Below are 27,431 nucleotides of genomic sequence, written 5' to 3' on the forward strand. Positions count from 1 at the left end.
GCCGAATATATAGTAGAAATAATCAAAGTTAAAGTAAAACAATATGTAAAATATGAAAAGGTTAATGGCAGAACTCGACAGGATGTCTTCATAAGATAGTCGATGCTATTTTAACATTTATGGGGAAACACAATCACTCACTTTCTTAAGTAGCCCTGATACAATGACACCGCATTCACCCTATGGTTATAGCCAGCAGCAGGTTAGCTTCGCTTAAATTAATTTGACATTAATCTGCAAAAAAACCCCAAACCTCTAAACAAGTTTTATGTAAGGCTTTCGAACAAACAACTCTTATCTTGTGGCTCACTCTCACAGCTCACTTTGCAATCATCTCTGCTCTTACCAAGTAGCTCTTTTTTAGCAACAACAACAAGAGATAAGCACCCATTAAAAACAGGAACAGCAGAGTGATAAGCGCCAAGAGGAACAGGCTTTTTAACACACGCAGAGAACATTTAGCAGCCAGAAATGTCTCCCAGGAGTTGGTAGAGACACAACAATGATGGTGGTAGTATCCACAGTCCCCTGGCTCAGCAGTTCAGTAGTTATTTCTGGACTACTGAACAACTGAAATGATTTAAATGAGTTAGACCAAACCCACTTTTAGAAGTTGGCCTTCATTTTCATTCAAGTGTTGGGACTAAATCATAGCTGTGAAGGTAACACAATGACAAAGTGTCCACAGACAGACACACACTTTGCAATAGTTTCTCCTACAGTAGGGATCACCAGAACCAGATTTAGCCTTGATGTGACGCACTGCCAGGTCAATGGACTCTGTGCTGAGGCAAGAAAAGCCATCCAGCAATTACTAAAAGCTCAACAGTTAAGTAACTTTTTAGCCCATTTTCTGTCTTTGTGCTGTGTTGTACCTGACTGCTAATTATTCACTTATAAGCCTTTACAGTACATAAATATAACGCTGTCAATCTTCTCATCTGATTCAACAAGAGGAAGTAAAAAACTGCTGCTATCCAAAACCATTTTTTCTAAAAGAACAACAGAAATGAGGAAATGCTTACAGCTATTAAAAAAATGCAACTACACAAACAAACAGGAAAAAAACACCTGATAGAAATCAGCTAAAAATTAAAAAAAAGCATGTTGCAAAAGTTTCGTGGTTTCATCTTGCAGCAAAACTGCAAACGACTGTTTTGTTTTCTCGGTTTCTTTCCAACAACCTCGGCTGAAACGTAAGAGCGTGAGGGCCGGAAGTGTCCGGTGTAAAATTCCCCTGCTCCGCGTGCAGCCTCTGGGCCCCTGCAGGTGTAGGTGTAGTGTGTCTGATTTCAGGCCTCCACTGCTGCAGGTGAAGGTGTAGTGTGTAAAATTCCACTGGGTGCTGCCACTAGGGAACACCTTTCAGCTGTGGGCAGGTCTCGTGATCGCGCCCTCACTTTGACCTAAGCTGCACCTCACTGTTGAAAAGATCCGGCAGCAAGCTGGGTTTGTTGGGAGGCGGGGGGACAAACACTGTGTTTAAAAAGAAAAAGCACCCTGAAACCATGGAGTCAGGACACAGAACCGGATGAGAGAAGGAGCAGGGCCGTTTCCATGGCATCCAGTTTTGTTTTTCCAAAATGGCTTTAATATGAGGCACTCCCTAGAGGGGAGCAGGGAGTGCTCCTACGCTGTAGGTGGGTAAACATCACTGGGATGTTTGAGGTATCCAGAGGGGGGTGCACTTGGAGTGTTTAGAAGTTGCCATCAAACAAAACCAATGGTTACCGATAATATCCCCATCCATGTTTTCAAACAAGCTTGCATGTTTAGACAAGCCATCCGGTAATTAAAAAAAAAGAAAAAAAGAGGTGATTTGCATGCTCTGTTGTCACACGTTCAGTGTGGAAAGAGCTCAGCTCACAAAAAGACGCAGTGCAGGAACGGCTTCCTGCAATGTGTCCGTTCACACAGCTCAGTGTTTAGAAACGTCCACACACGGCTGTGAGATCCAAATGCAGTCTCCTCACCGACATTTGGGAATGTTGCAAGAAAATGTAAGTGAAGTGAAGTGAATGAGCATGTGAGTTTAAAACAGGCACAATAAACAAAATTGTAGTTTGGGTTGCTCAGTGGATATGGAACCAATTCACTCACATTGCACTGTTTGGTTCATTTTCTAGTCTGTCTCTCACAGCCTGCAGGGAAAGCACCTATCAGCTGTTTGTGGCCAGCAGTCACTATAGTGCACGTAAGCCCAGGTGAAAGCTGTATATGAATGAAATAATATCATATCATGTAACATCCAGCTTCCTTGCAGTAGCCCTTTATCAGAAATCATATCAAACCCAGAGCAAATCAAAAGCATCTCTATTACACAAAGAAAAGATCAGCATGAGAGCATTTTCCAAAAAGAAAATGCTTCGTTCTAAGGTGAAAACATAATCCCCCAAAAGCCCTGAAGTCTTAGACCGAAGCTACTGGCTATTATTCCCAAGGTGATTCACAGGCTTTCCTTGATGATCTCGTTTGAGAATCTTCTTTTTTGGGATCTCACTGAGGTTGAAAGGACGAGAGACGCTCGAGGGATTGTCCTTACGAGACGCGATGCAGTCCTTGATGGCTTCTTTAATAACCTGCAGGGAGGGGGACAAAGTCCATATTGTAATCTCATATGGAACAAATGCTGCTACATTAAATTCAAAGAGCGATATTTAAAAAAGGTTAAAAAGTTCAGATAAATATAATGTTGGATGAATTTTGAATAACATCATGCTGGAAGGTAGATTTCCATATATTTGTATGGCTACCATACTGTCCTGAAATCTAATACACGTTGAGTCATTCAGAAAAAAAGCTGCTCTTCAACACAGCAGCACTTTGAATTAAAGGGTCATTATTTAAATGGTCGAGTAAGATCTCGTAAAACATTTAACGTCAGCGCCACACTGCAACCAAGTGACATGGAAGGTACAACATGAAGATATGTGAGCCACATAAAAAGAATAAAACCCAAATAGCAGAGGGAGTAATGTCTGATGAGCCAGTAAGGAGTACAAAATATAGTAGAGTAAAAGCAGCATGACACGTAAATACTTGAAAGATGTAAAAGTACATTAAAATTCAGCAAAGTTCTATAGCGGTGGGGGAATAATATTTTGGGGGGCTGGTGCCACCCCATGCCCACCTTCTGGATACGCCCCTGACAAGTGTAGAGTTAGTATTTAACCCAATTATTTGGGAAACATCATCATTTAGTAATTAGTTAATATTTGTCAATTAATAAATGATCCAAAGTTAGTGGATTACATAGGCTTAGGTTTATTACCGATTTATGTTCACTAATCATTTCATCCCCCCAACTGTGTAAACCTGTATGAGGTTCTCACTACACATCCCCAGAGCTCAGCTGGTGACACTTTAACGATGTAAAAACGAGTAAGTCCAGGAAATTTCTGTCTTGCACTTTCATATGAATCAGTGTCGGTGGGCAGATTTGTTTTATATTAACCATGAATGACAGAGGTTTTATCAGTACGTTTCCAAATATTAGCGCTGCTGGCTAACTGGGCTCAAAATGCTGGAGCCTAGCATCGGAACATATCTTGAGTGGCAGCGTAAGTCTGTCTGCATCACCTGACCACCCAGTGAAATCAAAGAGGCTGAACCCTTACTCAACATAGTTACTCAGAAGTTAGCAAGTGAAAGTCAGCCTGACGTCACATAAATGACACACCTTTAGAGAATTAGTTTAGGCCTGTACCATCCGGTTTTGACTGCGATGAAATTTCTAATGTTGCACAATCAAAATGTGAGTAGACTCAATCCAAAATTTCCCCTCTGACAACACTAAGAATGAAAAGCTGAGGAAATGAAGGAACAGCAGTTGGCCAATAACAAACCTGTTCATGAATCACTTAATCTACCGATGCCTGTAAGCCTTATGAAAACATCCACAGTGATAGGCTCAACAGGTAACACTGTGCTACACCAGTTTTGCAGCAGCGCTAAACTGACCTCCAGGTTGTTGAGAGTGTTGAACTCCATCAGGTCATGAAGCTGGATGAAAGCTTCGTTGGAGTATTGGAAGTTGAAGGTGGAGTATGGTGTCTCGGTGTCGTCAAAAATGTCAAAATCGGCCAGCTCCTTCTCCTTCTCAGTCTCCCTGGCAACGCCTGATATTTAACAACAACAAGAGTTGGGGCACTTTTCAGTTCAACCATGTATGTAATACTGTTCATTGCTGAACTGATACCGGATGTAATAGTTATGGTATACTGCGATTCTTCTCCGTTTGAGTGCAAAACCATAAACAGACTCTGTTTATCTGAATGGATGACCTATTTAATGTAAAGGACGTGCAGTGGAGATGAGGTGATAGTGTTTGTTTGCATGGCTTCTGATATATGACCTGTTTATACATATGGTCCGCCTACTGAGGCGAGAGATTTCCTTCTAGCACCTGACTCCCCCAGGAACCATATTTCACTTGGGTCATAAAAAAGACGGAATTCGTAGTTTACTGTAAGCACACACATACTCAAAGGGAGGATGGGAAGATGGTTTCTATTGGGGTCACTCAGAGGAGGTGCCTAACATCTGGCTGCTGACTGAATATGGTCAATTTCCCCCAGTCCAGCTTTGACGAAGAGATGCCTCATGTGCCACAACAGTGAAATTTTACCCCCACATAACCTCCACATACAGTCATACTTACCAGGCGCTTTGAATTTCCTGAAGTTGATGTTGACGAGGACAAAGTGGATGACCGTCGGGCAGTTCTTTTCACCGCTCTTTGGTTTGAAGACGTAGCATTCCTTCAGACCTTCACGGTCAAAGACTTTGGGGTCGATCTTGGGGAATGGCAGCTTGTTCATTCTAGCCCATTTCTCAGCGAGGAGAAGCTCCTGTGAGATGCAAATCCTGTTAGACTTGCTGTTTACATGAATCATTTATGACCACAAAAAGTCCCGTTTTACCTTGAACGGAGGGCTTGAGTCACTCGGTCGAGCTGAAAAGTCAAAGGAGATGATGAGGTCGACGCCGCGCTGCGAGCGCAGGATAAGGGGGTAGGGAAGGTTGTAGGTCAGGCCGCTGTCTACTACGTGGATCTTCTTGCTCTTCACATCCAGAGGCTCGTAGATTCGATCGAACTCATCGGGATCTGAGCAATGATAAATTTTATTCTTCCTGACTCACCGAGCAAATTGTTTCGTTTGGTACTTGTCCTTTACTGGAAGTAGGACCGCATATTTGTTTTCATACATTTACAAATACAAATATTATTTGAATTAAACAACTTAAAGTGACCGTTTAAGCCACGAGCTGTGAACTGTGAAGCTTTCATTAAATTTATTTCTATAGACAGAGATGTGTGATATTTTCAGCAACCAAAGATATTTGTGCAGTTTTCCAAAATAGTTTTCCAAAAGTTATGATGGAGATTGGGTGAAGTTGAGTCAGTAGAGAAAGTATACTAAGGTTATGTTTGATTACAGCCCTCACTGCATTAACATACACATTTATTAAACTGTGATCAATGTATTATTCTTGCCTGTGACAGCATCCACCTCCTCTTCAGGTGTCATAGCGTGTGTTATCTCAAGTAATGGAGAGAATGGCATGTTGGTGTTCAGGTTCAGGCCCAACATGAAGTTATGCACCTGGAAAATGATGACAAGGAAGGATTAGGACAGCGAGCGATGCAAGGCTGTTGTAACTACTAACGCAGGAAGACTCGACTCACGCATACCTGTATGCATAATGTATTGAATATATTCGTGTACCTTTCCAGCACGACCCTCCCTTGTGTTGAACAAAGCAGAGTCGCCCAAGACTGACGTGAACATACGCTGAACCCAGCTGGCCTGAGCGGTGCGATGAAACTCCTCCTCTGCCTCCTGGTTTTCTGTCCCACCTAAAAACCAAAGTAACCCCAGGTGGAATATGCAAAGGTGGTTAATCTAATGCATAATGTCCACAAAAGTAATTAAAAACAGATACATTTCAACAAAATACATGATTTTGCATTGTTGCATAAATGTGCTAAAACTGTGTTAACATGTTGCACGAAAAGTACAAAAACATTTTTTTTATGGGTATTGATTCATTCCAAATCTGGAATTGTTTTAAATGTTCTTGTACGCACGACATCAATTGAAATTTATTGATGCAGTGCCAATCAAGGTGCTTTTCACTGTAACATAAAGACCCTACAATTTTAGAGAGAACACCAACAATCAGCACTGTCCGCTTGGCGACAGTGGGAAGGAAGAACTCCATTTTACAGAAGCTGCTCCCTGAGCTTGGTTCTGACGTGCTCAGAGAGGGGCAGCGGGAAAGATTTCAGACCTGTTTTTCTTTTGTTTTGCACTTTTGTATTGTTAAACCCAAGACAAGCATTCTTTCCACCATTCAAAAGAAAATGAAACCCAGTAGAAAAATACGTCATTAATGTGTCAGAGCAGCAAATATTCAATAAGCTGAAATATGTAAAGGAATATGGACACTTAAGATGCTTGTAGGGACTAGTAAAGCGCTATATAAATACAGGCCATTTACCATTTACCATTTGTAGGCAATTTAAAAAAAACTATCACAACATCTTTCTTATCTAGTTTTATTTCATCTTCAGTGTCACTTGAAACAAACACTGTTGTTGGTTTTGTTTGTACCCTTATAATCCACCCACCCATTCTCTCTCCGCCTCTTCCTCTTTGTCTATATATAGCTGTTTCTAAAAATTCACTCAGGGCGTAGTGCAAACACTTCTTCAAGAAGGAACAAAAGGCAATTACGTGAATATTTACATAAATGTTTGGCTTCAATCATCAAAGTCAGACCCTGAATAAAAACAAAATAAATAAAAACAATGCAAACTCTGGCTGTTGGATAGCGGCAGAAAAGCACGCCGATCAGCACTTTATCGCGATCTGACCTCGGCAGCTGCTCCCATGCAGTTGCAAAACACCGACAAAATTTGCACCATTACCACAAACTTTCACAACGTCTCAAGGGGTTCAACTTTTGCTCAAACATTTCAATGTGTCAACCAGTGTGCTGAACCTAATTTTTTCTCCATCAAAAGGAATGCCAAGTTCACCTTTGCGTGGCTCGTCGTCGTCCAGGGTGTCTTCTCCAACGATGTGCTGTGGTTTGATCTGCTCTGTAGGACACGAGGCAACATTTGTTAATTTGATTCATATACACAGCAAAACTGCATCTAAACTTTTGTTTAATCATGCAACTTTACAGAACTTAAGTCAAACAAAGAAAGACCTGACACAAGCGAGCACCTGTTACTAATGCATTCTTTAGTAAGGTGGAGACGCTTTTGCACAACCAACACATTGTGAGAGTGCGTCTCAATGTAAAAGGTCACCCTAACATGTGCATTCAAGCAAACCGAGTCATCTCACCAGGCAAAAGAACCCGATGCCTTTCCGCTGTTGCGTTAACATTACATAAACACTCAAAGAATCCCATGATAAATAGTGAGAAAAAAATGAGGTTGGGAATACCTGCTAGGTGTGAGAAAATAATTCTAAACAAAACAAATTCAAGTGTGACACATGACTGTGACAATAGGCTCTCAGACATGACTGAACGCCTGTGTCAGTGGGAGACTGCGCTGTGGAAGTTATTTCAGCAGCAGATGCTCATACCAAAACAAAGAGATTATCTAAAAAATGAAAACATAAACTAATGCAAAGTAGCCAGCTAACCATGACTAAAAGCACCAATTTCAGATTACGTTCAGTAAATCTGTATAAAATAAGTAGCGTGTTTTCCTCACTTTTAGGCTCACTTAAAATCCTTTAATTTTCTCAAAAATCGACAGTGCTTATAATCCGCTACGAAGCTGCACCACTTGACGGATTGTCGGAGCATTACGGCTGCCGTAGTCAGGAGCCTCGCGGAGGAATCTGGGTCCTAAACTCTGCTTCAGGTCCCAAAGTCAATCGAACACTGCAGCATCACTGAGAGTTAAAAACTGTCTAAATTCTTTCATCTTTAATAAAATGATCAGCGTTGCTGCTTTACCAGGTGTAATAATTAAGTTTAACATCCAGGCATCCATGAAAACAGAATTTATTACATTTAACAGAGTTAGAAGTTAGCAGGAAGTTAGCTCGCTAGCTTCCACCTAAACATGATATAGCATGTTCTGACTGAGAGATTTCTGAAAAATTCAAACGTACAGCTCTGTTATCACTTCCAACATAAATGAAGACAGAAAACTAAACAGCAGTGACGTTTGTAGGGTTACTGAAGTTTGGCTAGCTGCTATATAATGATGTGCTACGTGATCGCTAGCGACACAGCTATGTTAGCATAGCATAAACACAGTGAAGCTGGAGGTTGAACGCTAACTTTTTTCCACTCGATTAAAGTTAACATGAGGGTTCCTGATGGTTAGGGACAAATGCAATCGCATGGCAGGATGCTGTAAACAGACCAAACATCAGTCAGGAGAACAACTGAGATAATCCATCCACAATACGAGGTTAGTCATTCATATACTGCAACAACATGGGAATAGAGCAGCTGCCAGAGAATTCAACATTAATGAATCAAAGGTACGGAAGTGGAGGAAGCAAGAAGAATGAGCTGAGTAAAGTTTGACTTATCTGACTGTTTTGTTTTGATTAATGCGCCTTCTGGTCCGAAAAATACGTCACATATACTGTGTGGACGATTTGTATTTCATTTCTACATGGAAGCTTATGCTTTTAAAATAAGAAATAACATTTCGATTCTTATCGTTTCTCGAGTACTCCAATTTTTACTTCTTTTATAATACTTGATTTAAAATAAGTGCTTGGAATGTGCACATCTACAATTAAAATTTTGTCTGCTGACTAAACCCATTTATTTGACGCCCTCTGATCGGCAGATGAATCTGCCTTGCGGCAAAATTATCGGGTCACTTTCTGGGTTTTTTAGCACTTGTATTGTTCAGTCCAAACAAACAGAATGAAAAATATTACCTAACTCCTCCTCCATGGTGCTGCCACCAGCTCTGTCCTTGACCCCTAGCACTCTGTTGAACAGAATTGAGAAGGCACTTCCCCACACACCTAAAAAAAACATAAAAAACATGTCAGGTTTGAATCTTGTATCTATTGTATCTACTTGTACCTGTTGCTCCTGAACGCTTCAGATCAGAAAACCTCTGAAATGTCTGCTTTTATAGATGTGCTCACATTCGTTGACCCTTTTATTTCCTCGGGAAGCAATAAGGGAAGCTTGTAAGTCCTGTGGAAAACCTTTCTTTTTTGTATGACTGCAGATGAAAACATGTTTCTCACCCATCAGAAAATGAAGAGGGTTTTCCTCGTACTTCTTCACAACAGTTCCCATGAAGAACTTGCTTCCAAATAGGTCAGGGGTCATGAAGGTGCCATACTTTGCCATCCCAATTTCATACGGGCTAAACTCCACCCAGTCTGCAGGTTGAAATCCCAGTGTTATGGTCACAATAAGGAACACACAATAGTAATACTGCATTGCATAATTGCATTGTGCACTCTGACACAGGCTACATTGTTGGATAAAAATGTCATGCATGGAAATAAACCTTACATATACTTGACAATGCCTTGCTTACAATTAACAGAACCAGCTGCCAAACAATTAATACTGTCCCTGCGTCACGCTGCCAACACATCCGATGGGAATTTGACACAGTTTACACAGTTTGCTGCCCTTTAAGAGATGGCCATCTTTAAGTCACCGCTCAGGGATAACACTTCCCAACGTCAACAGGGAAAAAAACATGTTCGCTTTGCATGTCTGCACATGTCAAAGTCGCACGGTCGCCCACACACCATCTCTCTCACAAAAAGACGTCGTCAAAGATTAACACACAGTTCTCATTTTGAGCTACTGGTCATCAACAGTAGGCACAACTTCCCTTTCCTGTCAAAACACTCTCAGTTTATTATATCACTGACTTCACATTATATTGGAACATTCCTGTCAGAATCTGGTCCATGTTGGTGAGACTGCAAGAGATGATTTCCAAGGTTTTACAGAAATGATGCCACCGTTCTCCTTTTCTACTCAAAGATGCCTGAACATGGGTACGTTCTGGCCGTAAAGGGATGTGCATGGATGAATACTCCAAGAGTTTCTTGAGAATGTCTGTGGAGTGATTCTCGGTATTACAATAATCTTTCTCTGAGCTTGAACCTGTCTGGGCATTCTGCTCTGAACTCGCTCATCAACAGGATGCTTCTATCTGCATTTACTGGATGGGTGTTGTTTTCCTATTGCTTTTTGGAGCCAAAACCAAAACTAATTTTGTGCCCCGGGGCCCACAAACCCCGCTTTGAAACAGACTCGGGAGAGGAGAGACTCTTCATGGCGTGTTTATACACCAACCTGATGTAACATGTCGTTATGACATATTGGTAACTGCTTTTACAGACACGTATTCGCCCATAAATAGCCACTGAAGGGAACACAGACATACAAATGGACGCATACTCTCACGGTGACACTACTCAGACCTCGGAAACCTCAACAATCGCAGCTTATTTCACATCTCGCTTCAGTTGGCAGCCAGGAATTTTCTACTGAAATTGTCATTGGAGATTTTAGATGAGCAGATAAAAGAGAAAAACAAGTTTTATCTTACTTTCAATCTTACTTTTAAAGATCTGATAAACGACTGATGATGGAAAACACGTAAATCTAGACTGGCAGCAGGTTTGGCCTTGCCCTTATGCGTATCAAAGTGCCACTGAACAATATATTCATTTTTTATAAACCTGCTGTAACAAACGACGTGGATGTAGTCGGTTTCCTACACACTCACACACTGAGATGCCGTGAAGAAGGCTGTCTGTGTATGTCATTGTTTCCTGCCTGTGTGGACCGCTGAATGTATTTATTGTTAAAATAGCCGAAAGGCAGTTTGTAATCCAAAACTCAGCCGCCCACGACAATTTAGATTTGTGAAGAGAAGCACAAACATTTCCTCGATAAACAGTTTGACGGCGTGATGGAATTTGGTGAACGCGGATAGGAAGAGTTTGTTCTTGCTAAGCATCAGAAAAGTCTAAACTTGAAAGCGAAACATGATCAGAATATTTATTTTCACAGTTTTATTTAGAAGAATTTCAGTGTTTCAGGAAGTTTTCTGTAATACTAGTAGAGAGAGTGTATATTCAGAGATGAGTCCAAGATTGCGTGGGAGCTATATTAGAATTTAGGAAGTACTGTACAACATTTTGTACTGTACAAACTCCCACGTCACTGACCACAGGGCTTTCATTAGATGACAGCCAACCACATCTTGCCACATGTTCTTTATGGTAGCAGACAGGGATTATATGGAAATGTACCGCTCACTTATTTTGCATGTGGCTTCAGTCATCGTATCATGTACTCATGATATATGGATATGCAAAATATTGTTTTGAAGGATTTAGGATACATAATGTAACGTATGACACCTGCAGGTGTCAAACAGAAGAGACATATTTACCTGCAAACATGAGCTCAGAAACATCCGGTTTGACATGCAGACATGTGAAAAGAGGAAGCGGACACTGGGCTTGGTTTATTTTCTCCTGGATGTCGCTTAGCTTGATGCCCATTCTCTTGTAGGAGAGAACACTCAGTGTTAATCATCTGAACACCAAGTTTTACACGTCAGTCATAAGATTCAGATTTCTATCTCAATATGACTGCACAGTTATGTGACACTAAAAGAAGAACGATAAACTCGGATGGCAGTTCGAAGAAAAGAGAAGAAGTGGCAGATGGATTTAAAGGGAAGGAACTGACTAACTTACTGGTAAAAAAAAATCAGACATGGGAATATGGAGCGTTGTCAGCATTAAAACAAAGAGCACATACGAGGTTCTTACCGAGGGTATAAGTGTCTCTCCTATGAGCATACCAAAGATATCTGCAAAAGTAACCGGCTGTCCTGAAGCCTTTTTGGTCCACAGGGCCTGGATATAGTGGGTGATGTGCTGGGGCATCAACAGCCTAAGTGGGTTACTGCTAACTCTCTTCATCAACTCACTGTTGATGTCCTTCGGGCCCTTATTTGGAAAGTCAGGGTTGGAGTAGAGAGTTGACATGTACCTGCAGGAGTAAAGAGGGAGGAAGTTAACACAGATGCCATGTCAGTTAATACATGTTTTAACAATATACCTCTTTATGAGGTTTATGCAGGTACTTTACTTGTAAGGAAGTTAAATCCACTAAGTCGTGGAGACAGAAATAAGCCAGAGGTGCCTGCTTGAAGACTTCATACCAGCAGGGGAAGGGTGGAAAGTTTGCCAGAGCAGGGAGGAGCAACACCGAGGAAGAATTAGGAAATAAAACGAGAGAGAAACGTAGCAGTGGCAAAAAATGTGTAAAAATGAAAAGGTGTCTTTAGAAATAGGTCAGACAGAGGCAGGGTGCAAAGGAAACAAAGAGGAGGTGAAATAAAAACAGACCATGTGGATCCAGAGAGGCCAGCAATATATGTGGTACAGTCGAGGACCCCGGACTCAAACAGGGCCTTCATAACGCCCGAAAACCCCACCATGGCGCGGAAACCGCCTCCTGACCCGGCTATGGCTATCACTGGCACCTGTAAAATACACACACACACACACACACACACACACACACACACACACACACACACACACACACACACACACAGTAACAGTCATAAAAGGAAGGAGACAGGGCCATGCTTACTCACACCTTTGTTACAGAATAAATGACAGCAGCTATGAGTCTCAACTTCATTCTTTCATCTTGAGTAATTTCCTTTTGCCGTCTCTATGGGCAGCAGCTTGCTGATTGCATCATGGCTTTGCAGCGTTTTCTGACTGGTAGATTTGCAGCTTTTCAAAACTGCAATTGTGCAACATTGCTTCTTTTTCCAGTCTGCATGGTCATTTCTGAATTACAAAGTCACTGTGGAGGAATTGTTGTGGCACGGTGGAAGGCATGGAACTGGATATCTCATTCCTCTGGAGCTTCCGTCACATGTTAGAAACATGAACAGACGTGGCCCTAAGGCATCGAGCCAAAACCACACCACTGGGAAAGCTAGTGCAGCTCAGAGTATTGGAGCTGTATGAGGCTTGTCTTTTACTTCCTGGTGTGAGAATTGTTGAGGTGTTATTTTAAATTTGAGAATGCAGCGTGTCAAAAGCTGCACCACGGTCATGAATTTAGAAAGCCAGCAGATCTGAAAGTCAGCACCAAGCACGAATACCCTCCCTAAAGTCAGCACACTCACCACGCTTTGTGCGATTTGGTACTAATGAAACCGACCTCAAGGGAGGTAACAATTGCACAATGAGTCCAGATTTCACATCCATCATTCCTATCAGCCAAAAATATATAATTGGAAATAGAATAGAATAGAATAGAATAGAATAGAATAGAATAATTCTTTAACTGTCCCACAAGGGGAAATTTGGTTGTGTCAGCAGAAAAAACACACACATATAAACAGAACAGGACACAGAACAGAAACACATTTTTTACATATTTACATAATGGATAATAGTTACCAAAGCAGAGTACTGTACAGTTATTAAAATTAGAGTACAGATAAGTGGCAAACCCAGGTTGTAGTGTGCAAACAGAGCAGGATACTGAAAGATGTTTAAATAGTTAAGAATATTTAGAATAACTGGAAATGTGCAGATTGTGCGTTGTACCTGTGGATTAAAAAGTAGACATGTAACTTCCAATAAGTTAGTGTATATATGAACTGAGAAAAGTAATGTGCAAGTTATGACAGTAGAACTTGTTACAGCACTGATGTAAACATCTATGTTTGTTGGGAGCAGTTTTGATTGTACAGTCTAACGGCTGCAGGGAGAAAATATCATCTTACAGCAGAACACTGTAGAGTAGGGCTGTGCGATATAACCAAAATCTCATATCCCGATATAAGAATTCTATCGTCCCGGTAACGATATAAATCACAAAAATGTAACATTTTCTGTAAGTTCTGTGAATCTCGGGCAGCTCGACTTGCATGAAGTGTTTCCAGCTGCGCGTCATGTAGCTGGAGTCGAGTGTTTTAACCGATGCATGAAACTATACATTTTTAGACATAAGTTGTAACAGCCGCCGTTTTCTTTGTGAGTGTTTATTACACGGCGTGCTGCGGGGAAAAGCCGGTTCTAACGTCTAAGGTCTATTTTTTAGCACCTGGCGGCTCTTTTTTACTTCTCATCCGTAAATAATCTGCATACTCTTTCACGTGATTCCATTTATTTTGAAAAGTCTCAACAGGATCTTGAGCTTTATTGTGAAAGGTTTATGTGGAACATACACAAGCGGACACGCGATGGTTTTACCGTCGTTGTTGCTAACGACAACGCATAAAAACAGTCGCTTGTCCGTCTGTAGTGTGGTTATATTAAATATAAGAGAAAGAGAGAACTTTAAGAAATGAATATAACCACTACAGTGAGCATCAAAACGATGAACAAATATTGCCGTAAACAGTTTATTTTGCGACACCACGAAACAAACGATAGCGTAAAATGAAACATAGACGTTTTTATATCGCCATCCGATATATATCATTATATCGAACAGCCCTACTGTAGAGATCCCTTGAACGGCAGTTCTCTGAGCCAAAATGACTGGTCGGATTGCTTTGAGTTGATGGGAAGCCAACAGTAACTCAATAACCAGTCGTTACAACCAGTATGCGCAGAAGAGCATCTGCGTATAGACAACACGTGAAATCTTGAAGCAGATGGGGTATAACAGCAGAAGACCACACTGAGTGCCACTTCTGTCAGATAAGAACCGAAAACTGAAGCTACAATTCAAATGGGATTATCAAAATTGTGGGGTGCCCCAGGGCTCAATCCTTGGCCCTCTTCTTTCTCCATTATACCTGCTCCCTTTGGGGTCTATTTTTAGAAAACACGAAATATCCTTTCACTGCTACGCAGACGACTGCCAAATTGATTTGTCTTTAGCACCAAATGGCCCAGGCTCCATCCAAATCCTTTTGAACTGCCTCGAAGATGTCAAAGCTTGGATGGCTCTGAACTTTTTGAGTTTCAATGAGAGTAAAAAGGACTTAGAGGCATTATAATGTTAATAATTTCCATTTATGTTTTGAGCTTGCCCCTCCCCATAAGACACTCAGTATAGCAATGTCTTTATGCAGCTCGATCATCCAGGTAAGTAAATCCCAAAAGGTTGATTCTGTTCATCTGGACGTAGCGTTTTCAGTGGGAGAAACGTTTTGTCATCCGAGTGTCTCAGAAGCGAAAACGCTTGTGATCCTGTATGTGACAGGAGTATCGAAACATTTGAGACACATTTCTAAACACTGTGTCTCTGTGGCTTTTAAACCGCAAAACACACTGCACCAAAAATTGGTCCACCCCAAGGATTGGTTCCCCTGACACAAACAGAGTAATGCAGTGTACGCTGTTAAGTACCAGGCATGATTTATACATCGAGGAAACCAAGGAGGCCATTTAGGTGAAAAGGGAAAGACCATCTCTGAATCGAGGAGGGGGGCCTAAGGGTACATTTCACCATTGTACAGTGCTGTGATTGCAGCCATTTCTCAACTCTCTGTGAATGGTACTCAAGGCCATTGATCGGTGGTTGTTGATCAATGGTGATGACAATTTGCATATTAATGATCAAGAAATTGACCTCCCAGCCCATTGTTCCTTCAGTGGGTGGTTTCAGTCATTATGCAAATGTACTGTTTATAAGGTTGAGGAAACCTGCAGTCAGCTGAGACTGAAGAAGTCACCTGGATGAGTAACCAAACATTTCTCCCACTGAAAACGTCCAGATGAACAGGATCACCTTTTGGGACTCAGTATAGCGTGTACACAGTGCTGAAAGTAAACCAGAGCATTCAGACTGACACTGAGACTGTGGTGGGTGCAGATTTTGAAGCATCATTAAGCTCCAAACAATTCGCTGCCATAATGAAAAATATGATCAAAGTAACTATATAACAGCTTCACTTCATTCCAAAAGGTTTTTTTGCACACAAATGATCAAGACTAAACATCAGGTTATTCCACAGTTCAGCACCGACACTGTTTTACTTTTAGCAAAGTTTGCATGTAAAATGTGTGTTAAAAGGACTTTGATCCACACCTCTTCTGGGTGACAAGGATCCTCAGTGCGTAGCAGCTTCTTGATGCCGAGCATCACCTTTTCTCGACGGGCTTCTCTAAATTGCTTCTCCTTGTCACAAAGGGTGTGGCTGAACCGCAGGTCCAGGTTTGTACTGCAGATAAAAGCAACAAGAGGGAAGATCACCAAAGCAGTCCCAGGGAAGCAGCACCGGAAACACGTGTTTCAGTTTGTATTTAGAGGCCGAGATAGGCTGTGATCTCTTAATAACACTACTGATAATGCTGAAACTGATGGTGATGTGATTTGGGGGATATCTGATGGAGAACACAACCACAAATAGTCATGGCCTCAAGGAATTCATTACACACTCTTTTTTCACTGAATTTCCTCTCAAACATTCAATTTTTTCTTTGAAATCCTCCCACAATTGTGCAATCAAAATTCTCATTAATCTTATTGTTAGAATGACTCAGCTCACATTTGCTGAATCGTGCTGCACCTACTTTCTAGTTTTAACCTATGGTATGCTTCAGGGGAGTTTCTGCAGTTTCAAACCTGCAATAATTCTGAAGAGCTTAGTTTGATTTTAGGTTAAACAGTAAATGTTGCTGTGAAACAAAATAAAACTATTTGATTTTGAAGGTATTACATACCAGATCTCCAGTGACATCTCTAAGTGCACTTTGGTTGCCTGTCAAAATAATTAAATATGTGGTTATTATACATTATTTAATTGTGGTTGAGGGCAAGAAATAAACACAGAAACACAACTGATCCCTTTAAAGTCTCTTGGAAATACATATTGTACTTTTCTATTGTGATTTGTAACAAAAAAACCTTACAAGGTTACTTTGCTGATACTTTGTAGCCTCCATACTCGTTTAATGCGAAATCTGCCTCTGTGGCCATACACTGACACTTCTTTTAGGACATTAACAAAATATCAAATTAAAATATTAGGTCCTTATCTTCTTCCAGCAGCTTTTTTTCAGTTAAAGGGCTGATATGCTCTTCAAGGCAGTCTTTCTGTGGATCTCTGGACCACTTCCAACACTCACGCTGCTTGTAAATTACTCTATGGAAATTTAGCTATGTCTATATTCATGTGAAGAACATAGAGTTCACAGTTGACCCGTAAGCGAACGTGAAGTCCTGCATCAAACTTTTTGTTTTCAAGCAGTTTAAGCTCAAAGAATCCAACTTTTTCGAGGTGCACAGAAGACACTTGTCTTTAGCTGTGCGCACAATTAAATTAGATTAGTGTAACAATGAAAGCTTTTAGTGCAAACTTCTGAGGCATGAGGAGCAGAAAATTGAGCCAGACTATGTTTTTTGCTCTACTTGCCACTTCATCCACTTCCATGTGGTCAGAACAAGACTTCTATAAAGTAATGTAGACATAGCAGCCGTGCTGAAAAAGATCTAGAGGCGCACAAGAAGATGACCCTAATTCAGATTGGGTTTTTTATGTTTTTAGACGAACCTCTTACATGATTGCTTATAACATAATGACGATAAATAATGAAAGTCGGACAAATTAACTTTCTTACTTTGCCAATGAGGAACACCTCCGTCTTTGTCTGGCCCACATTGAGTTTGGAGATTTCAAAGGATGCTGTCCCAAGCGTCTCATCCATCACGTAGTTGGCATCCATTAATGTTAACTGTTGGGCATAAACAACAGCAGTTTATACTCAAATAGAAATTGTGGCCGGTGTTCACGTCTTCCAACTGGCTAGTTTTGTCGATTAGTTAAACTGATTATGACTTAGACGTTATATGCCGATTGCCTTCACAAACATGGAAGGACCTCACCGACTTTGAGCGTAGTGCTGTAACAGCGTCGGACCAAATTGTGCCAACTGTAAACGGTGTTATTAGAAAGTAGAAACATTTAGAAACTATGGAAACTCAGCCTTGATGTGGCAGACCGCATAAAGTCACCGACCTTAGCAGTCGACTTTAAAAGTCACCTCATGACATGATTTTCCATTAGTCATGGATGTAAATATGTAGGCAGCTTGAGTAGCTTACCCCAAACTAACACTTGAGTCAGTCAAAGGCTAGATGTTAGGATAACATTAACATATCACCTCATGGCGAGCTACAAGTGTTAGGCTGTGTTTATGTGGGATTGCGCTCCATGACATCACTTCTTGTCATCCTGTGCTGCGCTCTGTTACAGTAAATGCAGGTCTAACCTCCAGAACGTTGTGCTGGTTGGGGTCTAATATGAAATGAAAGGTCTCGTTCCATTTTGGATTGATGTCGTTGTCTATGTGCTTGGTCCTCCTTCTGCTTTCAGGAGCCGTCGGGATGAAAATCTCCACATACGGGTCTGGAGTGTCCACTGGGCGCACAAACAAGTTCCACAGGGTTACTACACAGCCGAAAACCAACCTCAAAATAACCATCATCAAGTGCTTTTGTATTTCTTTTGCTGTAAATGTACATGGATTAGATTCCAACGATATGAAGGAAAGCATGGTAATATGTGACTGTAAGGCAAAAATGATATGAGCACTTACGCAGGTCGCCCAGCGCTCCCTTGGTGACGTTCTGAGCTCGAACTACAGTCACTGTGAATTTGTGAGAAAACTGCTGCTCCACCTGCAATTTGGACATTCAGAGTTCAGTCTCACTTCATTGCTTCATGAGAAAAAAATCACATCAGCCATGCTGAGAATGAAAAATGAACACATCCAGATGACACAGCCAAGCAGTTGGCTGCACTGCAGCATGACGTACACTGGTTCAGTGAAGTCTGGCGTGCCCCAAGTGAGAGCATCATTGAGAACATCTGGATTTTTTAGAACTCTCCAGTTAAGGATGCACTTCCCAGCTGTGTTCACACTGTGCTACGACAGCTTTCTCCTTATATTTTGACAGTACTGCTAAATTTGTAGCCCTTTCCCAAATACTGTGACTCTAATACATACTGATGAGCATTTAATGGGCCCGTACTGTAAACCATTTATATATTTTACAGCAACCCTTTCACCTCAGCTTCCCTTTTGCTACATTGTCGTATCCCTGAAAGTTTGGTCGCACACTGAAATGAAAGTTAAAGTATTGGATTCTGTTCAATACGACTACTTGAAGGTCCCAACAGTGTTCTTTGTCATTTCTAGATATCAGATATCTCCAATCTCACAGAATAGATTTTGTTTTGAATTTCTGTGTGTTGCAGTGCAGTTTGATATTGTGACTATTTAAGATTTCCTGTTTCTGGCAGCCTTTTACACACTTTAAAATTATTTTTAAAAACCCAAAAAGACAAATAGTTTTCAACGACATTTGCAAATCTCTAAAACAGGAAGTGCTGTGAGACTTTTTTGCGGCTTTAAAATAGCTCCCCTCTCACCCCTTCTTGTTGAAAGGGCTGCTTGTTCAGTTTTTCCTCTACAACACTGTGAGCTTAATTATTTTATGATTATGGTGCTAAATAAATGAAATTTACCTGGAATTACGTGATAAAAACTCAGACGTCACACTGATCAAATATTATGCATATTTTTCCTTTAAACCAACCCTTTCAAACTTGTCTTCCACCAAAATAGAAATGAAAATGGCCTTGACGTTGACACGCTCATTGTTATACTTAGACCCAAGGCTGTGGCTTGCGATAAGAGGGAAATTTTTTAATACCAGTGAACTAAGAACTTCCACAGAATTATTTGTGTCACAGTTGATGCCAAAGGAATCTGTCCACTTTTGTTTTGGCCTCACTCTTATTTACAGTTATGTAAACACGCACTGTGTCGACACTCACAATTATATTGGAAGCCATTGTCATGTGAGGTGAGCAACTCGCAGGAAAGCCTTCGTCAAGATGTGAACTTTAGGTCAAGGGAACATATCTGTCACAAACTGCAGCACAGACAGCCTGAAATATGAAACAAAGAAGTGCAAACAAAGGGTTAGAGTTTGAACAGGCGGAAAAAAACATCATATTTAAACTGTGATGCAAACGACAACAAAATACTGGCATAATTACAGCTTTACTTTTAGCCAGAGATGCAACAAATGGACATATTATATGGCGTTATTTTTGTGCCACGTAAAAAGTTTGCAGGTGCAAGTGTTGCATTTTGAGGAGAACAGGGCTGATTGGAGACCAAAACAGCCAATCAGATTTTTTTGCATCCAAGTCTGTGATTGGCTGGTTTTGTGGCACAAATAGAACGGTGTACAGAAAGAGCTGAGCTCAGAAATGTTGAGAGCGCGAGCAACACATTGCCAGCGAGCGCAAAATCTGAGCGAGAGGGGCTGCTATTGTGTGTGTGTGTGTGTGTGTGTGTGCGTGCGCGCGTGCGCGCGTGTGGATAATAGCAAACACTGAAATACATTTTTTGCACGCAGTAATGAATTTTGTTCACTCAAATTCAGCTTTTCTTCGGTCAAAATAAATTTCTCCTCAAAATGCAACACTTGCACCTGCAAATTCTTTTTACGTGCGCTCAGAATAGTGACACAAAAATAACGCCATAATATGACAGTATCTCTTAAAAGGGTGCCTTTTACAAGTAGCTTCGCAAATACCAGTGAAGTCTTTTCTTTTACATCTTGGCAGGGGTAAAGGGAAGTGTGCTGAGCCACAAAATCCCGATAAGAGGACCGGGCCAATAGAAATGGTGTGTGTGTGTGTGTGTGTGTGTGTGTGTGTGTGTGTGTGTGTGTGTGTGTGTGTGTGTGTGTGTGTGTGTGTTCACCACAAGCGTATGTTAAGAGAACGAGAAAATATGACGGTAAAGGGAGGAGGGTCTTCCCTGAATAAATGCGGTTCGTTCAACATGCTGGACGACAAAATGTAAAGCTTAGTGCGCATTTGCAGAATAGGTGGCACGGTGGCTATTTTTAGCAACCCCAACTCTTTCTCTGTGATGTCTGAAAACCATATCTTGATAAGAAATTTGCATAGATATGTGCATGTCTATGTGTGCGAGTGTACAACTGATAGCATATGAAGGTCACCAGCCTTTTCTCTGCTGCTCACCAAAGTGTGTAATTACTGAGAGGACTGAGAGCACGTAGAGCGTCTGTGTGTTCACAGAAGCGGTCACGTACTTTGCATCAGTGGTCCAACTTCTGACGGTGCCAGTTCACGCTGCCCTTGTTCCGCTGCTGCATACAATAGGCGCATGCAGAGCTCTGCAAGTGTGCCAGCTTCAGCAAAGCGCCGCGTGGCAGCACATTTTCATATGAGGATGCAGAACGTAAGAGAGACTTGCAGCAACGGACTATAATGCAAAACAGCTGCCGCAACTGTGGCTTTCAGCGGAGCACAGTCAGGATCCTCCTGAGGGAGTGTGCTCACCTGAGCCACACAAGGAGCAGGTCGAAGACTCACTTCAGTGAATCACTGTGCGTGTCTCCAGAGAAAGATTACGTCGAGGAGTCACTGCAATTTAATTCTTATACGGCTTAGAGGCTTCACGCAAAACTTATCATTAGGCACTGCTAAGAGGCTTTACATTATTCTTATTAGCCCGGCAGATTAAGGGCAGATCAAACAAGGATCGATGATGTTATGAGTGCGCTACATGCGATGCTGAGTAATGTTAGTCCTACTAAGGCAGTAAAGATGTGGTGGATACTATGAATTTGCACTTATATAAACATGACACATGATATAAAATATCTATGAAGGTAGTTCATAATAAACATGATAATAATCATTATTAAATTCAGTTTTATTCAGTTTTACTTGTGTATCCCTGCAGTGATCGGTCCTATTTAAACTGGCCTGTGAGTTTCCTTGTCTTACGGCGTTGCGTAAAATGTAAGCCTTTGCTGTTTAACCCATTCGGAGCAAAGGCTCAGACCTCCTCCTTTAAACTGCGCCCACACCCGTTTGTTAAAACACAACAATGTGTCTAAAAAAGGAAAGGAAATATCCACGTACCTCAGCAGGCGCATGCTATCAGCTCACAGTAAATGTCTCATACTGTAACGCCAAAAGCTCAGGAGGTGGAGAGGAGGTGCTACCGTACCCGGCAGTGAGCGCTGTCGTAGCTTGTTACGTTCGCGTCGAGAGAGACAAAAAACTACCGGAAGACAATAAAAATACAGCGGGGTTCAAATGACCGCTGGATTTAAAGAGTGATGGTCAGGATTCTTTCAATAGGAAATTTCCGAGTAGCAGTCAGACTGTCTGTGACTCAGATTTTGAGACTTGAGCTAGAGCTCTCCAAATGTGCACGATGAGCAACCGCAAGGTGGCATCTGTGGCTGAAGCTCAAGAAAGTTTGTGAAAGAGACCAACTTCATTTTTTCTGTCTTTTACATTTTTCCGAAGATGTGCTTTGAGCCATGTGACTATTTACTGATTTAGGTGGTGATTCATTTAATCCAGTGAAATTCAATTCAAGGAAAAAAAGAGTTTTATATGTTCACTTTTTTTTTTAAAAAGTACAAGTTTGTGAATCTCTCTGGAGGTGATTCACAAACTTGTAATTTTTTATCAATCAAAGAGTACTCGAGTATTTGTACTTATCATTTCTCCATGTTTGTTCATAGGTTTTATAGAGGCTATAGATATTAAATAAGATAAGATAAGATAAGATAACCTTTATTAGTCCCACACGTGGGAAATTTGTTTTGTCACAGCAGGAAGTGGACAGTGCAAAAGTTATGACGCAAAAATTAGAATCCCCCCTGTCGTGGTAATACGTTGTGTAAACCAGTAAATATTATTAGACATTAATTAAAATCACAGCTTCCGGTTTTTATGGGGACAAAAAACAAACAAAAACGCATACAATTAGTTAATTTAAGGCTGTAGCACTGAAGGAGTGAGAATAGAAAATAAATATTCTGTGGATAAGAAAGCTTGTTTCTCCCAAAAATGATTTCTGGCAGAAAGAAAGAAGGAAAAAGATTGTCTACTTGTTACTTGTTGTCCTATAATCTGTGAAACTTAACTCATGAAAGATATAAAGTTATTTTGACAAAAAGAATGTTTTCTGCAATCACTTTTTAGCAAAGTGGTTTTTATATGTCCGTGTTTGATCCGGCTAAACAGTCTCATTGACATTAGAAATGTTTTTTAAAGAGTGATGTAGCCAAGGGTGCATCAGAAATTACAACGCGTATAACATATTGGTTTTATAAAGATATTTTAAGTGGCCAAAAAGGACTGAAACGATCATAATGTAGGTAGAGTTACCCAGAGTCATAAAGACACTCGCAAAGCAGGTGATTCATAAACTCTGCTCACTAAAATCCCTCTTTGTCACAGGGTGGATGGGTGAGTAGTGAGGGTGATAGGAGGGGAAGGAAGGAAGGAGGAAGCACCGCCCCCCCCATACAAATAAAGCTCAACCTCGCTGTGGACGTTCTTAATTTCAGCGTCGTCGTCGCGCGCGAGAGGGAGTTGCAGACATGAAACAAACGTGGATCTCACAGAGTCTCCGGAGCATGAACAAACTCACCTTGCCGCTTTTCCTGTTGGCCCTGTGCTTTCTCGCCGGTGAAACTGGTAAGCTGCGGAAACTGGAGATTATTTCTTACAGTTTTTCCATTTTATTTTATTGCTACAGCCCAAATCACAGCAACAGTTTAGAAGTCGTGATTTCTTTCTATTATTATTATGATGATGATGCCTAATAAGATGTCTTCTTGAGAACTGATTATTTTTTATTAAACAGACAGTAAGTGTCCAACCGTATCTGTTACAGTTAACCCATGTTGCTCAGAGCCATGCCAGAACAGGGGCGTCTGCACACCACTGGCCTCAGAAAAATACGAGTGTGACTGCACACGCACGGGGTACTATGGGCAAAACTGCACAACAGGTAAGTGTGAACATCGCGCTTGGAGTGAAACAAGGTGCATCTCTGGTGGTGACTTGATGGCTTGATTCACGTGCTCTCTTGGTCTCTTACAGCTGAGTTCTTCACCTGGATCAAAGTGTCTCTGAAGCCAACACCCAACACAGTCCACTACATCCTGACCCACTTCAAGGGTTTCTGGAACATCGTCAACAGCATCTCATTCCTCAGGGATGCCATCATGAGATATGTGCTGACATGTAAGTCTCTCTCTGCTCGAAGGCAAAAATGAAAAAGTGGATTGGAAAGTTTTTCACAGTACATTAAACAGTTTGCGCAGGAACTTGTTGTAGTGTTTATACTAAATGAAGGACTAATATGGGTTTTCCTTTCTCTAGCCCGATCCCACATGATTGACAGTCCTCCAACTTATAATGCTGATTACGGCTATAAGAGCTGGGAAGCCTACTCCAACCTTTCCTACTATACGCGCTCCCTCCCCCCTGTGCCGCAGGATTGCCCAACCCCTATGGGAGTAGTAGGTGAGTACACTCTCTACCTTTGGAGAACCAGTTTTCTTAGATTCTTAAGATACAAAACCGTCTTTGTCGAATTACATCATAGGAAGCGCGCACATTGGAATTAGCTTTCCTCTTAGATCAATTATAAAGTGTCTGAGGCAACATGGAAAAACCTCCCCCTACAAGCCCAAACCAAAGAGATCAAGTTATCAGAAATATGAAACAGACCCAAAGAGCTGTGATTTTCCTATCATACTGTTATGTGCTCATTGAAGTCTTCTTATTCTTCCAGGCAAAAAGGAGCTACCTGAAGTTAAAGTTCTGGCTGAGAAGCTCTTAATGAGGAGACAGTTTATACCAGACCCGCAGGGCACCAGTTTGATGTTTGCCTTCTTCGCACAGCACTTCACCCACCAGTTCTTCAAATCTGACATGAAGAGAGGGCCTGCTTTCACTGTTGCTAAGGGTCATGGGGTAAGTGGAGCTGAAGATCCCGGTTTTTGAAAAGCAAACTCATTTTAATGTGACCCAGTTTTAATTGGCGTGTCTTGTGCTGTCAGGTGGACCTCAACCACATCTACGGTGACAACCTGGAAAAGCAGCACAAGCTGAGACTCTTCAAGGATGGCAAGCTGAAATATCAGGTATGGGGGGGAAAGGTAGCTGTACTCGAGGCAGTCAAAGAGACCAGCTCATGTGCATTTCTCACAGCAGTTTCCTCTTTTGCGTAACTCCGCAGATGCTCGATGGAGAGATGTACCCCCCTACAGTTAAGGAAGTGGGTGTCACGATGCATTACCCCCCTCACGTCCCAGATTCTCACCGCTTCGCTGTCGGCCACGAGGCATTTGGCCTGGTCCCTGGTCTGATGATGTACGCCACCATCTGGCTCCGCGAACACAACCGTGTGTGCGATGTGCTGAAAGAGGTCCACCCATACTGGGATGACGAAAGACTCTTCCAGACTGCACGGCTCATCCTAATCGGTAAGACAAAAGAAGTCCAGATACCAGCTGTGACGTAGTTGGGATTTTTTATTAAAAAGCTAATAATCATATTGTTAGCAGGACTTCTTATTCACCTCCCAATGATGTTGCGCACAGTGGAGCATTTCATTTCAGGAACCTGATTTACTGAAAGACTTGAGAATTTCTTGTAAACATCAGAAAGAGGAAATGTGTTTTACTCTCAGGACTCCACTTTGTGCTTACCCACACTACAGACATGCAAATGAAGCATCAATAAGCACGATTTATTCTAAAGCAGAGTGGCTTTTAGCATCTAGAGTGTCTTCATTATATAAACCGTCACATTTCTCATCTGGCAGGTGAGACCATCAAAATCGTGATTGAGGACTACGTGCAGCATCTGAGCGGCTATCACTTCAAACTCAAGTTTGACCCCGAGCTGCTCTTTAACCAGCGCTTCCAGTACCAGAACCGCATTGCATCTGAGTTCAACACCCTTTACCACTGGCACCCTCTGATGCCCGATAGTTTCCACATTGAGGAGACAGATTATAGCTACAAGCAGTTTGTCTTCAACACCTCTGTCGTGACCGAGCACGGCATCAGCAACCTGGTGGAGTCGTTCACCAATCAGATTGCCGGACGGGTACGAACTCTTTAAGCTCCGCAGCAGCAGTTAGACTGAAACATACAAGACCAGTGTTGCTCTAAGGATGCAGAATTGAAATTTCTTTTTTTTGTAATTTAGGTTGCTGGTGGTCGAAATGTCCCCGGACCCATCTTGTATGTGGCCATTAAATCCATAGAGAACAGCAGACAAATGCGTTACCAGTCCCTCAACGCCTACAGGAAACGATTCTCCATGAAGCCCTACACGTCTTTCGAAGACCTGACAGGTGAGACAGATTCAGCACTTCTTGAAAATACCTGTATGCTGAAAATGTGACAAAAACAGGTTCTTGTAATTGCTGTCTCAGGCCCAGCTATTGATAGATTAATATCTTTGCAATGCGCTGATTCTTATTTTCACAAAGTGTGACTGAAAAACCTGCAGGCTGCACAATACGGTTTATGCAATAGTTTACCTGATATTGAGGAAATGCCTCAGAGTCCCTAAGCAGCTGCTGGCAGTTTTGAAGGTTAGGTATTTATTTCCATGACTCTGAGAACCAGATGGCCATTTCATCTTAAGGTAGAGTAAGCAGACTGTCATGACTGCAGGCGAGATATAAACAGACACGGGGAGTCCCTCTACTTTAAAGAGGAAGATTTAAACTTTTCAAGAGGTTTAATGTCGATTAAAAACTAACTTTGACTTGCTGTATAAGTGAAGGAAAAAATGGCGTGCATGCTAGTGGAAAGATAAAAATCAGGAAGTAAAGACATATGAAATCTGTCAAATCGCAGTGACCGAGCCAGTGGGAAGGACGCCAGATTGTGTTACTGACCAAAACCATTTCCTTGTTTGTGTTATTCAGGGGAGAAAGAAATGGCTGCGGTGCTGGAGGAGCTGTACGGGCACGTCGATGCTGTGGAGCTCTACCCGGGCCTGCTGGTGGAGAAGCCCAGACATAACGGCATCTTTGGGGAAACAATGGTGGAGATGGGGGCTCCTTTCTCCCTCAAGGGCCTAATGGGAAATCCCATCTGCTCCCCGGAGTACTGGAAGCCCAGCACCTTCGGAGGCACAGTCGGCTTCGACGTGGTCAACACCGCCTCGCTCCAGAAGCTGGTGTGCAATAACGTGCGGGGTCCCTGCCCCGTGGCGTCCTTTCATGTGCCCGATGTTAAAGAGACCGGGTCCATGATCATCAACTCAAGCACGTCGCAGTCGCAGGGCAGCGACATCAACCCCACCATTATTTTGAAAGAAAGGACTACTGAGCTCTAATTTTATTTAAGCGTGTTGTTGTTGTTGTTGTTGTTGTTGTTGTTGTTGTTTTTAAAAAAAACACAGTTTTATTTATTTATTTATTGGTATATTTATTTTATATATTTATACTGTAAAATAAAACCAGAACAAGTGGAACAAATTTTTATATTTGTGATTGAAATTAGAGTAAGTAATTTGTATTTATTTTGTACACTGTCTTCTTATACTGATAACCTCAGGCACTGCA

At 41.6% G+C, this 27,431-nt stretch overlaps 2 protein-coding genes across 4 annotated transcripts; one reads left to right on the forward strand and one right to left on the reverse strand.

Moving 5' to 3' along the window:
- Nucleotides 1-1,063: 1,063 nt before the first annotated feature.
- On the reverse strand, nt 1,064-22,376 carry pla2g4ab (phospholipase A2, group IVAb (cytosolic, calcium-dependent)). Of its 3 annotated transcripts, none has more exons than XM_026147326.1 (19): nt 21,956-22,376; nt 19,823-19,936; nt 18,579-18,660; nt 18,252-18,400; nt 17,601-17,714; nt 16,704-16,741; nt 16,069-16,201; nt 12,405-12,541; nt 11,823-12,045; nt 11,438-11,552; nt 9,255-9,392; nt 8,934-9,023; nt 7,046-7,108; nt 5,730-5,860; nt 5,498-5,606; nt 4,923-5,107; nt 4,661-4,850; nt 3,961-4,118; nt 1,064-2,579 (listed from the first exon to the last, which is right to left on the reverse strand). In XM_026147326.1, exons 2-19 carry the CDS (start codon nt 19,844-19,846, stop codon nt 2,421-2,423), a joined length of 2,238 nt encoding a protein of 745 aa, XP_026003111.1. In that variant the 5' UTR covers nt 19,847-19,936; nt 21,956-22,376; the 3' UTR covers nt 1,064-2,420. The 3 variants fall into 3 exon arrangements, with proteins under 3 accessions (XP_026003111.1, XP_026003112.1, XP_026003113.1); XM_026147327.1 differs by lacking the exon at nt 21,956-22,376 and adding an exon at nt 20,048-20,105; XM_026147328.1 differs by lacking the exon at nt 21,956-22,376 and adding an exon at nt 20,056-20,104.
- Nucleotides 22,377-23,382: 1,006 nt separating this feature from the next.
- Nucleotides 23,383-27,261, forward strand: ptgs2b (prostaglandin-endoperoxide synthase 2b). The gene is made up of 10 exons (XM_026147501.1): nt 23,383-23,530; nt 23,730-23,846; nt 23,939-24,082; nt 24,221-24,364; nt 24,636-24,817; nt 24,904-24,987; nt 25,083-25,329; nt 25,671-25,957; nt 26,060-26,207; nt 26,790-27,261. Exons 1-10 carry the CDS (start codon nt 23,434-23,436, stop codon nt 27,200-27,202), a joined length of 1,863 nt encoding a protein of 620 aa, XP_026003286.1. The 5' UTR covers nt 23,383-23,433; the 3' UTR covers nt 27,203-27,261.
- The last annotated feature ends 170 nt before the right edge of the window (nt 27,262-27,431 follow it).

The sequence above is a fragment of the Astatotilapia calliptera genome, chromosome 17 (assembly GCF_900246225.1).
Source record: "Astatotilapia calliptera chromosome 17, fAstCal1.2, whole genome shotgun sequence".
Taxonomy (NCBI): Eukaryota; Metazoa; Chordata; class Actinopteri; order Cichliformes; family Cichlidae; genus Astatotilapia; species Astatotilapia calliptera.